At 40.0% G+C, this 17797-nt stretch overlaps 1 protein-coding gene across 1 annotated transcript; it reads left to right on the forward strand.

The window, feature by feature from the left end:
- Positions 1-8195: 8195 nt before the first annotated feature.
- LOC110488146 (transmembrane protein 106B) lies at positions 8196-16809 on the forward strand. The gene is made up of 8 exons (XM_021560187.2): positions 8196-8350; positions 9127-9337; positions 9590-9653; positions 9791-9950; positions 12881-13021; positions 13436-13485; positions 13573-13626; positions 15263-16809. Exons 2-8 carry the CDS (start codon positions 9133-9135, stop codon positions 15381-15383), a joined length of 795 nt encoding a protein of 264 aa, XP_021415862.1. The 5' UTR covers positions 8196-8350; positions 9127-9132; the 3' UTR covers positions 15384-16809.
- The last annotated feature ends 988 nt before the right edge of the window (positions 16810-17797 follow it).

Consider the following 17797-nt stretch of genomic DNA (forward strand, 5'->3'; position numbering starts at 1 on the left):
AGACTGCTGCGCCACTCAGGAGGCCTGAAACCATGACTGAGGTCCAAAAATATAAATACAAAATGTTGCAGTTTTAAAGCAAGTTTTATGCAGTTCTACACATTTTGCCATGAGGCAGAGAGAACATTTAGCAATTTTATAACACATTAAATGTAATTCTACTCATTTTGCCAAGGGGTGGAAATACATTTTTTCAGTTTTAATGTTGATTTTCCCTACAATTTTACACATTTTGCCAAGACTAATGCCATGGTAATGACATCTGACTGACAATATCAATGGGGGCAACCTGGAGTCCAGGGCTCCTGGGCAAGTCGGTATTCAGCAATGATTACTACAAGTTTAGATAGCTGGCTAGACTAACTTACCAATCAATTTGTTTTCATTGATATGGGTTATTGATAGACTGTTAGTGACTGACATAACAAGATACAAATCGCTGACGCACAAATTTCAAACTTGCTCCTTGCATATTCTACTATTATAACTCTCAACAGTAAGTTTTTTATTTGATATTTAACCAGGCAAGGCAGTTAAGAACAAATTATTATTTACAAATGTAAGCCTACACCGGCCAAACCCAGATGACGCTGAGCCAATTGTGTGCCGCCCTATGGGACTCCCAATGACAGCCACTTGTGATACAGCCTGGATTTGAACCAGGGTGTCTGTAGTGAGGCCTCTAGCAGTGAGATGCAGTGCCTAAGACCACCGTGCCACTCAGGAGCCCTGAGACTGAGACTGAGTTCCCCCCCCCCCCCCCCCAATTTTTATAAAAAAAAATAAAATAAAAAATAAATAAAAAAATATATATATAAATAAATAAATAAATACATTTTTAAAAAATTATAATAATAATAAATGTTACAGTTTTAAAGTTTTCTGCAGTTCTACACATTTTGTCATGGGGCAGAGAGAACATTTTGCAATTGTATAACAAATTTCATACAATTCTACTAATTTTGCCAAAATGTTACACATTTGCCAAAACTAATGCCGTGTTAATGACATCTGAGTGAAAATGACTAAAGATATCAATGGGGGCCCCCTGGAGGTCAGGGCTTCTGGGCAAGTTACCGGTCGGTATTCAGCCATGATTACTTCAAGTTTAGATGGCTGGCTAAACTAATTTACCAATCTAAACATTGTTAGCTGACATGGCTAATTGAGTGACTGTCAGTGACTGACATAACAAGATAATTTAACCATCTAACCATCAGTAGGACATGGGCTACTTCAAGGAATACACACACGGTAACCTTATTTCACTATTGGAATCATGTGACAAACTTGTAGTCTGGTTACAATGCTGGCATTTGTAGAACACTTGGAAAGCCAAGAATTACAGTAGGTTAATCTCTCCCATCAGGTGACACAAGCTACCAGGAATTTGACAGTAGAACTAGAACCTAAAGAATGTTAAAATACTAAGTATGCTCTAAATGTCCCACTCCCATCTGAATTGCCTGTTTGTTCTAGAAACATGCAGTATACAGACTACATAATCAATATGAGAGACAGCAACCAACATATTTGAAATACAAAATCGATGTAAGATTATTTACATTATCACACTAGTATTGTAAACACATTTCATGTCAACTCTAGGCCTATAATTGTCACACAATTACATAACAACAAAGTCAGTCCAATGAAGATAATGAGGGGGCATGTACGAATATCGTTCTCCTAGCAGCAGGATATTTTTCTAGCTGCACGATTTCGGAATGTTTCTTTCAAAATAAGAGTCCCGTTGCAAAATGCTTACTAAACTTTGGGAATATATATTTTTTTAAACTCTAGTGTAGTGCAACTGTTTTTCACAGCATTGCAACCACCTTTGATTTTTTTAAATACACTATAATAAAATAAAATACAAATATATGTTATTGGAATTACTCAAAAGACTCTGGTTGGTTCTTGTGCTGAGCAACCTATGTGCTGAGCAACCTATATAGTGCAGAGTATTCCACTCCACTCCAAAACGTTTCTACCTGACTCAGCTAAAGTGGGGTGGGACATATTCAGTAGGGTCTCTACTCAGTGGTGGAAAAAGTACCCAATTGTCATTCTTAATTAAAAGTAAGATACCTTAATAGAAATTTACTAAAGTAAAATTATTCAAGTAAAAGTCACCAAGTAAAAGAATACTTGAGTAAAAGTCTAAAAGTATTTGGTTTTAAATATACTTAAGTAACAACAATAAATGTAATTGCTAAAATATACTTAAGTATCAAATGTCTAACTCTTTATATTAAGCTAACTGCAGCACCATTTTCTTGTTATTTAAAATGTACAGATAGCCGGGGGTACACCAACACTCAGACATAATTTACAAATGAAACATGTATGATTAGTGAGTACTCCAGACCAGAGGCAGTAGGGATGACCAGGTATGTTCTGTTGATAAGTGTGTGAATTGGACCATTTTCCTGTCCTGCTAAGTATTCAAAATGTAACCAGTACTTTTGGGTGTCAGGAAAAATGTATGAAGTAAAAAGTACATTATTTTCTTTAGGAATGTAGTGAAGTAGTTGTCAAAAATATAAATAGTGAAGTACAGTACAGATACCCCAAAAGTAGTACTTTAATGTGTTTTTACTTAAGTACTTTACACCACTGTCTCTAGTTACTTTTGGAGGGGGTCTGTGTTGCATGGCTTGCTGCTGGATTTCACTCCGTCCCCTCTGTGGTCCCTAATGCAATACACTGTAATAAACTGTATATGGGAAACATATTGGCTTGTAGAGATAACCTTTCCAGCTTTCTCAGCTAAAGTGAAGTGGGAAATACTCAATAGGGTCTCTACTAACCAAGCACAGCTTTAAATCACCTTCTACTATCCATGCTCTTGAAATCAATACACACTCAACAACAACAACAAAAATTAAACACAAAAGATAAACTTTTTTATCAAAACTAAATGTAATTTATTTACAAGTTAAATGTAATGAATATTTACCAGGCTATTAGGACACAGTTTAATCACACTTTCTGAACAGCAATGGACAAAATTATTTACAAGTTGTAGGCCGATAAGTGCTTCTTATCTATCAAGGTTTGCAGCACACAGTAAAGACCTATTACCTAGTTTAAAAGCATTATAACAAAGACAATATTTTTTACATGATTATTGATCAAGGTCAGCAAAAGCACTTTTTTGTAGAGATTAAAATGTAGTACAAGAGACAACAAGGTTACAAGGCTAACAGTGCACAGTCTAATCAAGCTTTCAGAACAACAATGGAGAACATCCTTTATAGTGTAGCGGAAGAATGAGAGAAGGTGATACCCAAGACTAGCGACTGGCTGGCGTGGGAGCACAGCGTGAGCACAGTGTGATGACTCAATCCCAATTTATAGCATTGTTTGCATGACAGGTTTCATGCATGTTAACATAAGAAGCTTCCTCCCTAAGTTTGTTTTATTCACTGCTTTAGCACACTCCGCCAACCCGGATGTCCTAGCCGTGTCTGAATCATGGCTTAGGAAAGCCACCAAAAATCCTGAAATTTCCATCCCTAACTATAACATCTTCCGACAAGATAGAACTGCCAAAGGGGGCGGAGTTGCAATCTACTGCAGAGATAGCCTGCAGAGTTGTGTCATACTAGCCAGGTCTGTGCCCAAACAATTCGAGCTTCTACTTTTAAAAAGCCACCTTTCCAGAAACAAGTCTCTCACCGTTGCCGCTTGTTATAGACTGAAAAATCTACGATAATCGAAAGTTTCAAAAAGCATTTTTCTACGGCTTGCCATGCTTTCCACCTGGCTGCCCCTACCCCGGCCAACATCTCACCACTCCCTGCAGCAACTTGCCCAAGCCCCCTCTCGCTTCTCCTTCACCCAAATCCAGAAAGGGAATGCTCTGAAAGAGGTGCACAATCTGTATCTCTACAAATCTCCTGGGCTAGACAATCTGGACTCTCTCTTTCTATAATTATCCACCAAAATTGTTGCAACCCCTATTACTAGCCTATTCAACCTCTCCTTCATATGGTCTGAGATCCTCAAAGATTGGAAAGCTGCCGTGGTCAACGACCTCTTCATAGGGGGAGACACTCTAGACCCAAACTGCTATAGACCTATATCCATCCTCCCCTGCCTTTCTAAAATCTTCAAAAGCCAAGTTAACCTCTCCAGATTGCTGATTATAAAGAATGATTCATTTAAGTTTGACTTTGAGTTCCTGGTGGTAATTTCTACAACAAGGTGAAGAAGACTAATGAAACTTGAATCAAGGAAACGAATGTTACTGTGTGAATTAAATGGTCATGTTTAGATTGATTCAAGAGTTTATAAAGAGCTATGCATTTTGACATGTTTCATTGTTCTGTAAGTGCTATGGATTTATAGTTACAGAGACACTGTGTTTTTCTAGTCATCGGATGGCGGATAGTTCAAAGAGGAGAGACACAGGGGGTGACCCAGTATCATTTAGATAAGAGTTGTGAGGATTAGATCCAAGAATGTGTGTGTTGTTTTCATGCCTTTGTTGGAATGTTTTGGGCCATGCAAAGTGATGTTAATTAGAGAATAAGAGATACTCAGAGTTGGCACTCTTGGAAGAATAAAAGCCCGGTTTAAACGTAGATCCTGGAGTCACTGGTAAACCACTCTCCCGATGCACGTTAGTATGTCACAGTGGTGAATTGTCTATGCTGTTAAGACATATTATCTTTTGTGTTCTTGTTATTGTTAGATATCTGGTATGTCGACTGAAAAACAGAAGCTGGCGCACAACAAGAGAAAATTGTTTTGTGTAGAGGCGATGACTAACGGCAAATAAACTATAAGCTATTACAATAAAGAAAGTCGCACACTCTATATATAAACTCCCAGTAAATTATTGGGCATATCACCAATGTTTCGGCATAACTGTGCCGTCTTCAGGGTAATGTCAGGAATGCTTGAACCAGGTTATGTAGACAAACAGTGCAATTCGTGCAACCAATGACAATAGTGAGGGGTGTGTCCTAATTATTAAGTTAATTAGAATGAATTGAGTGAAACTGTTTGATAACATTTGTTTATAGCATATTGAATATATTAGGCGATTTTATCTTATGAAAACATAATTAAATATTGTACATAACATTAGCATCAACATACATTATTGTTTAATTACATTTTACATATATATTTAATTGTTTCCTATTTCATTTTTTAGCAACATGCTCAATGCCTGTGTATTTGAGGGAGGAGATAGGATGGTTAGCTTCAACAAAGTGAACTGCTTCTGGATAACCAATGTTCTTACACCTGATTGAGCTGCGGTGTTCAGCTATGCGTTGTTTTAATTGTATTTTCGTTTGTTCTACGTAGGCTTTCCCGCCTAAACAGGTGATGAGATTACTCCCTTGGTCTTGCATAAGATGGCCATATACCACACCCCCTCGTAGTCTTATTGTTTAAATATAGAGACGTGTTGATTATCGATCAAGGTCAGCAAAGGCCTTTTCTGTAGAGATTAAAATGTATTACGTAGTAATTTTCTCTCTGACAACTGATATAAAACATACTCTCACATGCCATTGTGACAAAGCATATTCACATTGCCCTCTAATAAGACTGCATTACAGAATAAGCACACACAAACACCAAAACTACTACCATCTGAGTGTCTTCTAAAATCCATGCATTGCCAGATACTGTAATGCCAGGTATTTCTGAAGTGGAAGTAGTGTATCCTTTAATTCTCTATCATACTGGCTTAAGGAATCCATCATTTTAATATGTAATGTAATACAATTACTGCTACTAACTATATGTTGCATATCTATGGCTATAACTGTCCAATGTGACATTAAGTTCATAGGCACTATCACATAATCAAATCAAATCAAAGTTTATTTGTCACGCGCTCGAATGCAACAGGTAGACCTTACAGTAAAATGCTTACTTACCAACAGTGTGATTTTTAAGTAAAAAATAGGTATTTGGTGAACAATAGATAAGTAAAAAAATAACAGTAGCGAGGCTATATACAGGCACCGGTTAGTTGGGCTAATTGAAGTAGTATGTACATGTAGGTATGGTTAAAGTGACTGCATATATTATAAACAGAGAGTAGCAGCAGCGTAAAAGAGGGGTTGGGGTGGGGGCAATGCAAATAGTCCTGGTAGCCATTTGATTACTTGTTCAGGAGTCTTATAGCTTGGGGGTAGAAACTGTTGAGAAGCCTTTTGGTCCTAGACTTGGAACTCCGGTACCGCTTGCCATGCGGTACCAGAGAGAACATTCTATGACTGGGGTGGTTGGGGTCTTTGACCATTTTAATGGCCTTCCTCTGATACCGCCTGGTGTAGAGGTCCTGGATGGCAGGAAGCTTAGCCCCAGTGATGTACTGGGCCGTACGCATTACTCTCTGTAGTACCTTACTGTCGGAGGCCGAGCAGTTGCCGTGCCAGGCAGGGATGCAACCAGTCATGCAAATTGTAGTGGGTCTAGGGATTCTGGGATAATAGTGTTAATGTGAGCCATTACCAGCCTTTCAAAGCACTTCATGGCTATGGACGTGAGTGCTACGGGTCTGTAGTCATTAAGTCAGGTTGCCTTAGTGTTCTAGTGCACAGGGACTATGGTGGTCTGCTTGAAACATGTTGGTATTACAGACTCAATCAGGGACATGTTGAAAATGTCAGTGAAGGCACCTGCCAGTTGGTCAGCACATGCCCGGAGCACACGTCCTGGTAATCCTTGTGAATTTTGACCTGTTTAAAGGTCTTACTCACGTCGGCTGTGGAGAGCGTGATCACACAGTCGTCCGGAACAGCTGATGCTCTCATGCATGCCTGTGTTGCTTGCCTTGAAGCGAGCATAGAAGTGATTTAGCTCATCTGGTAGGCTTGTGTCACTGGGCAGCTCGCGGCTGTGATTCCCTTTGTAGTATGTAACAGTTTGCAAGCCCTGCCACATCCGACAAGCGTCGGAGCCGGTGTAGTACGATTCAATCTTAGCCCTGTATTGGCACTTTGCCTGTTTGATGGTTCGTAGGAGGGCATAGCAGGATTTCTTAAAAGCTTCCGGGTTAGAGTCCCGCACCTTGAAAGTGGCAGCTCTACCCTTTAGCTCTGTGCAAATGTTGCCTGTAATCCATGGCTTCTGGTTGGGGTATGTACGTACAGTCACTGTGGCGAACATGTTCCAGTCAAGTAATATATTGACTGTAACGGCAGCTTTCCCACTCACCTTCTGTGGATCCTTGCGATGCACCCTGCTCTGTGTCCTCTGTACCTGCGTCTCTTTCTCTTGCCAATGACGGGGATGTTGGCCTTGTCGGGTGTTCGAAGTACATCCTGTGCGTACCTTGCAGTCGGAGGCTGAGCAGTTGCCTTACCAGGCAGTGATGCAACCAGTCAGCATGCTCTCGATGTTGCAGCTGTATAACCTTTTGAGGATTATAATTCATAAAAATATATATTATTAAATTATTTTACGAGGAAAGTCAGTTAAGAACAAAATCTTATTTACAATGACAGCCTAGGAACAGTGGGTTAACTGCCTTGTTCAGGGGCAGAATGACAGATTTTTACCTTGTCACATCGGAGATTCAATCTAGCAACCTTTCGGTTACTGGCCCAGTGCTCTAACCACTGGAGTACCTGCCGCTCCCCTAGATAACTCCTGCTCTATAGAGATCATCTTCATCTTAAAAGAGTCAAATATAAGATGTGCCTTGTAGTGTCCTTTTTTGGCATTTATCCCTGAATGACAGATTACTGAGCTCAATATGTAGGTCAACCTCCCATTGCGAACTGCTGAAAGATCAATAAAGCGAGATAAGGACACAAGGTTTCACATTACTGTGGATGACTTTTGACCTTACTCGAGAAACATAAAGTACAAGAAGTGCTGGAGAACGAAGTGCTGTATGACACACACATATGTATGACACAGTCCCCCTCCAAAACTAACCATATTTGGTTAGTAGAGATCCTACTGTGTATTTTCTACCCCACTTTAGCTGAGACAGGCGGAAACGTTTTCTCATTACAGCCCAATATTCGCAACATACTAGTGTCAACATTGTATTTTCATTATTGGTCTTAAAAAATATTATTTACATTTGTTTTCATAAATTACTTATTGCAATTTCTTGTTGACACAATAAAAGTGGCCATAGATTAAAATTCAATATAATTTGAATTAGTTATACACATTGACATAGATTTTTTGAAATGCCGACCTTTATTTTGAAGGTTTCCACATTACCATACGAAAGTGACGTCTCGTCGGAGCTGCTGGCAGAATACTAGTGCGTGTATTTATGTCAGTACTATATTGATAACAACAGCGGCTATTCGTGACCAAGCATATGTAAAGCAATTCTGCGTGAATATATGCAAAGGTAAGCAGATGAATCAAATATCGAATGTTGCCATTTTAATCATATCCGTAGTGCGTGTGTAATACCGCACAGTGAGGCTTTGACATTGTCAGGGGAACCGGGCAACATTTTGCAATATGGAAACATTTTATCCATGCTAACAATGCCCTGTGCTCTGCAAGTATTCTACGCAATCATTCACATCAATAACTTGACACCAAATAAAAATACAACAGAATATCGGAGCAAATACGCAACAATGTATTCGTGAGTTTCGGATTAAAATGGCAGGCGGCGAACGAGTTTCTCTGGAAGGAACATGGTGTACTGTGTAGCATAATGGTCTTCTGCACGTCATCACAGTACCTCGACCATTGGCGCACAGTGTATAGTAGGAGCAGAAGACACGATGCGATGTGTTTTGCTGACTAGGTTACATATATTTGGTCCATACGAAACTTTGGTCAGAACAAGTGTCTTTTGTTTGACAATAATTGTTTCAAGCACGCATGAATTACATAGATGGTGCGCACTTGATAAGAGCTATTGGGGAGTTGGTGTAAACTGGTCTAAACAAAACCAAAATAATCTATGCAAAAATGGAATAGGAGAATGGTAGCCTGTCTACAGTATAAATGGTCATGACGTAGGCAGGTACCTTGTTATAGTACAGAAGTAGTATAAAACAATGTGTGTAAACTGACCATAACTACCATGTAAATATCAAATGAATATGTGGCATGAGTTTTCACTACCAACCACACCTACTTATTAGATCTTACATGTTTTATTCACAGAAAGTGATGGGGAAGTCACACTCCCTCTTGTCGAAGGGGAAAGCCGACCGTGACAGCCAGAGTGGCCTGACGACTGGTCCAGAGTACATAGACACACAGAGTGAAGAGGATGGAAAGAATGGAGATGTGTCTCAGTTCCCCTATGTGGAATTTACTGGCAGAGACAGTGTCACATGCCCCACATGCCAGGGCACTGGCAGAATACCACGAGGTAAGGGGATAAACAAATACATTCCTACACAGTAATAAACATGAACTCTCACTCACTGACACAATACACCTACATCTGTTCTAAATCTCCACCTCATGAGCTGCTAATTTTTTTTCCTAATTTGCATTTTGATTTGATAGGCCACCTAGAAACACCGTGACTTCCAACATTCACTGAAAATGAAAAAGACATATGTTTGAACCAACATCAGTTTCCTCTGTAAATGGCTTTGTCATCACATCTCTAATGCAGGCCAAGAGAACCAGCTTGTGGCTCTGATTCCATACAGTGACCAGAGGCTCCAGCCAAGGAGAACGTAAGTCTCATCTCGCTCAGCCAGACGTCTCTTTTTTTTGAAAGCTGTGCAATTGAATGATTCAACTGTGGTTGACTGTGGTCTAATATCCAACTTCTGTCTTTCTTTTAATGGCGCTTCCTCCCTTTCTCTTGCAGAAAGCTGTATGTCACGGTGTCTGTGTTTCTATGCCTCCTGCTGTCTGGCCTGGCTGTGTTTTTCATGTTCCCTCGGTCTATCGACGTCTCCTATGTGGGCGTGAAGTCAGCATTCGTCTCCTATGACCAGGACAAACGGATTGTCTATCTCAATATCACGGTAAGATCCTCTCTCTGGTGTTCGTTGTTCTTGTGTTTCCATCTAAGGGTTGACATGGATTCAAATCAAATTGTATTGGTCACATGTTTCGTAAAACAACGGGTGTAGACTAACAGTGAAATGCGTATTTACCGACCGTTCCCAACAATGCTAAGAGAAAAATAGAAAGACAACAACACAAGGACTAAATAGACCATGAGTAACAATAACACGGAGTACTAGCACCGAATCAATGTGCAGAGGCATGAGGTAATTGAGGTAGATATGTACAGTTGAAGTCCGAAGTTTACATACACTTAGGTTGGAGTCAGAAGTTGGATTTTTCTATATCCACAGTAAAATGAGTCCTATATCGACAACCTGAAAGGGCGCTCAGCAAGGAAGAAACCACTGCTCCAAAACCGCCATAAACAAGCCAGACTACAGTTTGCAACTGCACATGGGGACGAAGATCGTACCTTTTGGAGAAATCTCCTCTGGTCTGATCTCTGGAGTTGATAGGCTTGAAGTTATAAACAGCTGCTGGCAAACGCACGAAAGTGTTGTTTGAATGAATGCTTACGAGCCTGCTGCTGCCTACCATTGCTCACTGCTCTAGCAAATCATAGACTTAGTTATAACATGATAACACACAGAAATACGAGCCTTAGGTCATTAATATGGCCGAATCCGGAAACTATCATCTCGAAAACAAGACGTTTATTCTTTCAGTGAAATATGGAACCGTTCCGTATTTTATCTAACAGGTGTCATCCATAAGTCTAAATAAAATCAAAAATAAAATCAAATTTGATTTGTCACATACACATGGTTATCAGATGTTAATGCAAGTGTAGCGAAATGCAGTAATAACCAACGAGTAATCTAACCTAACAATTCCACAACTACAACCTTATACACACAAGTGTAAAGGGATAATGAATATGCATATAAGATATATAATGAGTGATGGTACAGAACGGCATAGGCAAGATACAGTAGATGGTATCGAGTACAGTATATACGTATGAGGTGAGTAATGTACGGTATGTAAACATTATATAAAGTGGCAGTGTTTAAAGTGGCTAGTGATACATGTATTACATAAAGATGGCAAGATGGCAAGATGCAGTAGATGATATAGAGTACAGTATATACATATACATATGAGATGAGTAATGTAGGGTATGTAAACATTATATTAAGTGGCATTGTTTAAATATTCCTGTTACATTGCACAACCTTCAATGGTATGTCATAATTACATACAATTCGGGCAAACTAGGCGGCCCAAACTGTTGCATATACCCTGACTCTGTGTGCAATGAACGCAAGAGAAGTGACACAATTTCACCTGGTTAATATTGCCTGCTAACCTGGATTTCTTTTAGCCAAATATGCAGGTTTAAAAATATATACTTCTGTGTATTGATTTTAAGAAAGGCATTGATGTTTATGGTTAGGTACACATTGGAGCAACGATACGCACCGCATTGATTATATGCAACGCAGGACACGCTAGATAACTACACATGGTTGATGATATTACTAGTTTAACTAGTGATTATGATTGATTGATTGTTTTTTTATAAGATAAGTTTAATGCTAGCTAGCAACTTACCTTGGCTTACTGCATTTGCGTAACAGGCAGTCTCCTCGTGGAGTGCAATGTAATCAGGTGGTTAGAGCGTTGGACTAGTTAACTGTAAGGTTGCAAGATTGAATCCCCCGAGCTGACACGGTAAAAATCTGTTGTTCTGCCCCTGAACGAGACAGTTAACCCACCGTTCCCAGGCCATCATTGAAAATAAGAATGTGTTCTTAACTTACTTGCCTAGTTAAATAAAGATTAAATAAAGGTGTAAAAAAATATGAATATATTTTTTTTAATTGGCTAATTCGGTGTCCAAAAATACTGATTTCCGATTGTAATGAAAACTTGAAATCGGCCCTAATTAATCGGCCATTCCGATTAATTGGTCGACCTCTATTCTGGATGGCAGGGAGCTCGACCCCAGTGACGTACTGGGCCGTACGCACTACCCTCTGTAGCGCCCTCTGTAGCGCCTTGCGGTCGGATGCCAAGCAGTTGCCAAGTGGTGATGCAACCAGTCAAAATGCTTTCAATTTTGCAACTGTAAAACTTTTTGAGGATCTGAGGGTCTGTGCCAAATCTTTTCAGCCTCCATTTGGGGGAGAGGTGTTGTCTTTCCTTCTTCACAACTGTGTTGGTGTGTGTGGACAATGTTACTTCCTTAGTGATGTGGACACCGAGGAACTTGAAGCTCTCAACCCGCTCCACAACAGCCCTGTCGATGTGAATGCGAGCGTGCTCGGCCCTCCGTTTCCTATAGTCCACGATCAGCTCCTTTGTCTTGCTGACGTGGAGGGAGAGGTTGTTGTCCTGGCACCACACTGACCTCCTCCCTATAGGCTGTCTCATTGTTGTCGATGATCAGGCCTACCACCATTGTGTTGTTAGCAAACTTAATGATGGTGTTGGAGTCATGTGAGGTCATTCAGTCATGGGTGAACAGGGAATACAGGAGGGAAAAGAACACGCACCCCTGACGGGCCCTGTGTTGAGGGTCATAGTGGTAGATGTGTTGTTGCTCACCTTCACCGCCTGGGATATATATATATTTTTTTTTTTACCTAGGGGCAGCCCGTAAGGAAGTCCAGGATCCAGTTACATAGGGAGGTGTGTTTAGTCCCAGGGTCCTGAGCTTAGTGATGAGCCTGGATGGTACTCTGGTGTTGAACGTTGAGCTGTAGTCGATGAAGACTATTCTCGCATAGGTGTTCTTCTTGTCCAGGTGGGAGAGGGCAGTGTGAAGTGCAACAGAGATGGCACCATCTGTGGTTCTGTTGGGGCGGTATGCAAATTGGAGTGGGTCCTACGTAATGACTCTCTTTCCAACAACTGTTGTGCCGTATGTCTTTTCTTCTAGAACACTCTGAACATCACCAATAACAACTACTACGCTGTATCCCTGACCAACATCACAGCCCAAGTGCAGTTCTCTAAGACAGTGATTGGGAAGGCCCGTATTAGCAATGTGACGACCATCATACCACTGGATAAGCAGCAGGTGGGTCTTTACCATGTAAATATTAGAATAATATGCCTTGGTATAATTGCTTGTTATAAACATATTACAGTTCATAAAGTGAGCATAGCTTGACAAGTGAATCAAAGTTGTACTTTCAACTGTCCTGAAGTGCTTTTCTATCGCTCAACACAGCAGCGTATTGTTCCGCCCGCTTTGCTGCAAAATCTAGCAACAAAATCAGCCCGCATTGATAATGAACCTTGTTGTTGACGAATCCACTAGAACATCTGTCCCTGTTCTGAGGGCATCAGTAGCAGCAAGGATGGAATAAGGCTGTCATTTTTGGACTGTTGCCCTCAAACGTTACTCATTACTTACTCAGTCAGCACTCAAGCGCCCTGTTCGATATGGGAGATGGATAACGGCTGCATTACATCATATTGTCTGTTCCAGATTGACTACATGGTTCCCACAGTCATTGCTGATGAGATGAGTTATATGTTGTAAGTATTTCACAAGTAATTGCATTTTATTGTGTGGTTGACAGTACAAATGGTGGCATTTCTTTAATAAATGTTCTGTGTTTGCAGTGACTATTGCACCCTGCAGTCCATAAAGGTTCACAACATTGTGGTCATGATGCAGTAAGTATACAGTGCATTCGGAAAGTATTCAGACCCCTTCCCCTTTTTCCACATTGTGTTACACATTACAGCCTCATTCTAAAAATGTTTGCTCATAAATCTACACACAATACCCCATAATGACGAAGTGAAAACTGTTTTTTTTAGACATTTTTGGAAATGTATTAGAAATTTTAAAAACAGAAAAGTCTTATTTACATTGGTATTCAGGTCCTTTGCTACGGGACTCAAAATTGAGCTCAGGTGCATCCTGTTTCCATTGTTTCTACATGTTTCTACAACTTGATTGGAGTCCACCTGTGGTAAATACAATTGATTGGGCATGATTTGGAAAGGCACACACCTGTCTATATAAGGTCCCTGACAGTGCATGTCAGAGCAAAAACCAAGCCAATGAGGTCGAAGGAATTGTCTGTAGAGCTCCAAGACACGATTGTGTCGAGGCACAGATCTGGGAAGGGTACCAAAAGATTTATGCAGCATTGAAGTTCTCCAAGAACACAGTGGCCTCCATCATTCTTAAATGGAAGAAGTTTGGAACCACAAAGACTCTTCCTAGAGCTGGCCCGCCCAGCCAAACTGAACACTCAGGGGAGAAGGGCCTAGGTACGGGAGGTGATCAAGGACCCCAAGAACCAGCTCCAGAGTTCCTCTGTGGAGATGGGAGAACCTTCCAGAAGGACAACCATCTCTGCAGCACTCCACCAATCAGGGCTTTATGGTAGAGTGGCCAGACAGAAGCCAATCCTCAGTAAAAGGCACATGACAGCCCACTTGGAGTTTGCCAAAAGGCACCTAAAGGACTCTCAGACAATGAGAAACAAGATTCTCTGGTCTGAGGAAACCCAGATTGTTCTCTTTGGCTTAAATGCCAAAAATCTGGAGGAAACCTGGCACTATCCCTACGGTGAAGCATGGTGGTGGCAGCATCATGCTGTGGGGATGTTTTTCAGAGGCAGGGACTGGGAGACTAGTCAGGATTGAGGGAACGAGAGAGCAAAGTACACTGAGATCCTTGATGAAAACCTGCTTCAGAGTGCTCAGGATCTCAGACTGGGGCAAAGGTTCAACGTCCAACAGGACAACAACCCTAAGCACACAGCCAAGACAACGCAGGAGTGGCTTCGGGACAAGTCTCTGAATGTCCAGCCAGAGCCCGGACTTGAACTCGATCAAACATCCTGGAGAAACCTGAAAATAGCTGTGCAGCAACGCAGAAACTCCCCAAATACAGGTGTGCCAAACTTGTAGCGTCATACCCAAGAAGACTCAAGTCTGTATTCGCTGACAAAGGTGCTTCAGCAAAGTACTGAGTAAAGGGTCTGAATACTTAATGTAAAAAAATATATTATTAAATTTCAAAAAGCCCTTTTTGCTTTGTCATTACGGGGTATTGTTTGTAGATTGAGGGAAAAACACTATTTAATCAATTTTAATATAAGGCTGTAACATAACAAAATGTGGAAAAAGTCAAGGGGTCTGAATACTTTCTGAAAGGCAGTGTACCTTTTCAAATATCTACTAATACATTGAGTTTACACATGTTACTGTACCTACTCTATTTTGTCAAACCACACACGCCCATGTGGGCAGACATTTTGGGGAAACTGACTACTGTCTATTGACTGGTTTTCAGGGTGACAGTGACCACATCCTACTTTGGGCACTCGGAGCAGGTCTCCCAGGAGATATACCAGTATGTGGACTGTGGGGGCAACACCACCTCGCTGCATGGACATGTGAAGATGTATCAGTAAGGCAGTCAAAACTCAGCCATAATGGAAGCCCATCCATCTAAAGGCAGACGAGAGGGTTTTTACGGAGTTCCTTTGGGCACACGTCCCCTGGAGAATAGGAGGAACCATGAAGCAAGGTACCAATGTTCAGTGTAATGAGGGTTTGAGGATGTCGCAGGTAGAAAATCTCTTCCTAATCGAATGACCCAATCCAATGTGTACAGGCATTTGAGGTAAAGATGCACTTTAGCTTTGTATGGGAAACGCAATCATCAGAAAGTATTTATATGGCAGAGTTGTTGATGTAATGTAGTCTGTACCACTAACCTTCCCAGAACACTAGCTTTGGGACGTGCAATACAAATGAAGTAATAGGACAGCATCCTCATTTGGATTACCAGCACCACTAATCACCCCTAACCACTTTTTTGATGGCATTTTATGCCATTCTTTTTTTTTTTATATACCAGCCATTTTGTTTTCTTCAAGGATGTATTTTGTACAAAATAGTACTTCCTGATGATGTGTGTCGTTACACTTACATTTTCATTGTAATGATAGAATGAGACGTAAATCTAACTGAGGTGGCAGATCATGTCGGGGTGGAGTCGGCGTAATTGTGATGACTACGGACCACAATTAGATTGCGACATTTAGGGATCTAATGAGAGGGATCTTGTATTTTTTATATAATTCAAATACTGTACCTATAACTATTAGATGTGGTGTTTTATGATGTGAATTACTCTTTAATTGTAAACCTCTGAATTGTTTGTTGTAATGGGAATGTTACAGGGTTTTTTTCTAACTTGGGTAGTAGACGGCTACCCATTTCGAAACATGATATTACATAGATACCCTCAATGGTGTTGTAAAATTAGGTTTTTATTTTCTCTTTGGGAATCGATTTTAAAGAGGTCATTTTGTCTTTACATTTTTAATTTGATGCCCTTTGCCCCTTTTTTAATTTGTCATGATTGATCACTGAAACTCGCAAGTAAGTTGTGCTTTTCGAGTTTGTGTTTCTTTCTGAGATGATTAAATGTCAGGATACAGTAAGTATCCATTTTGTTATTTTCCTTAAACATTTGTTATTGCTTTTAACATCTGTTGTGCATGCACGGAATACTGAACTGAGGACAATAAAAATGCCCAAGATAAAATATCAGATGTGTACATTGTTTATATTATCTGATATACACTATGGAGGAACAATCACACCAATGTATCGTTGTATATGTCAATGTGCCATATTATGTACCAAATCACCCAAGAAGGAACATTTTCATCAGTTTAAAGTCAGTTCTGAATCCTCACTGAGGCGCGTTGACTGTGTACTACTGTGTAAATGTGGATACTGTCCATGTAAGCCACTGCCAATCATACAGTACATGTAACAATGTTTTTTTCCTTGCATGAAACTGGGAATAAAAGTGGTTGATTTTGAGGTTTTTGTTTGGTGCATTTATTAATAGTTTGTAGTTGGGGGAGAATTCAAAGGGTGGAGAAATGTGCAATACCAATCACTAGCACAGGGTGGCGCCTAATTTAACTAAATTAACTTAGAAACAAGTAAGTGTTGGAAGAAAATATAGTTTCTGTAATGACAAATGACCATATGCACAAGTTTGCATAAAAAGCTTACTTTACTCACTATTGAAGTCCAAGTAATTAACAACACAATGCATGTCATTCATGTGTAAAACACACCGAGTCCAATATCTTAAAAATAGCATGACGTTACATTTAAAGTCACTCAGAATAGACAGGCTTAGGTATGTTTGACAGGGTGCTCTAGTGAACACATGTACTTTTATACTAAATGGACAGTATACAGCATGTGTTTGCTGTCATACAGTATTGTGTCAATGTGGTACTCTGTTCTACAATATCCTAAACAGGTTTGTATGCTGTATTGTAATGCATGTGTATTGTAATGCATGTGTATTGTAATGCATGCTGTATTGTAATGCATGCTGTATTGTAATGCATGTGTATTGTAATGCATGTGTATTGTAATGCATGTGTATTGTAATGCATGCTGTATTGTAATGCATGCTGTATTGTAATGTATGCTGTATTGTAATGTATGCTGTATTGTAATGTATGCTGTATTGTAATGTATGCTGTATTGTAATATATGCTGTATTGTAATGCATGCTGTATTGTAATGCATGCTGTATTGTAATGCATGCTGTATTGTAATGTATGCTGTATTGTAATGCATGCTGTATTGTAATGCATATGCTGTATTGTAATGCATGCTGTATTGTAATGTATGCTGTATTGTAATGCATGTGTATTGTAATGCATGCTGTATTGTAATGCATGCTGTATTGTAATGTATGTTGTATTGTAATGTATGTTGTATTGTAATGTATGCTGTATTGTAATGAATGTGTATTGTAATGCATGCTGTATTGTAATGTATGCTG

The sequence above is a fragment of the Oncorhynchus mykiss genome, chromosome 2, assembly GCF_013265735.2.
Source record: "Oncorhynchus mykiss isolate Arlee chromosome 2, USDA_OmykA_1.1, whole genome shotgun sequence".
NCBI lineage: Eukaryota > Metazoa > Chordata > Actinopteri > Salmoniformes > Salmonidae > Oncorhynchus > Oncorhynchus mykiss.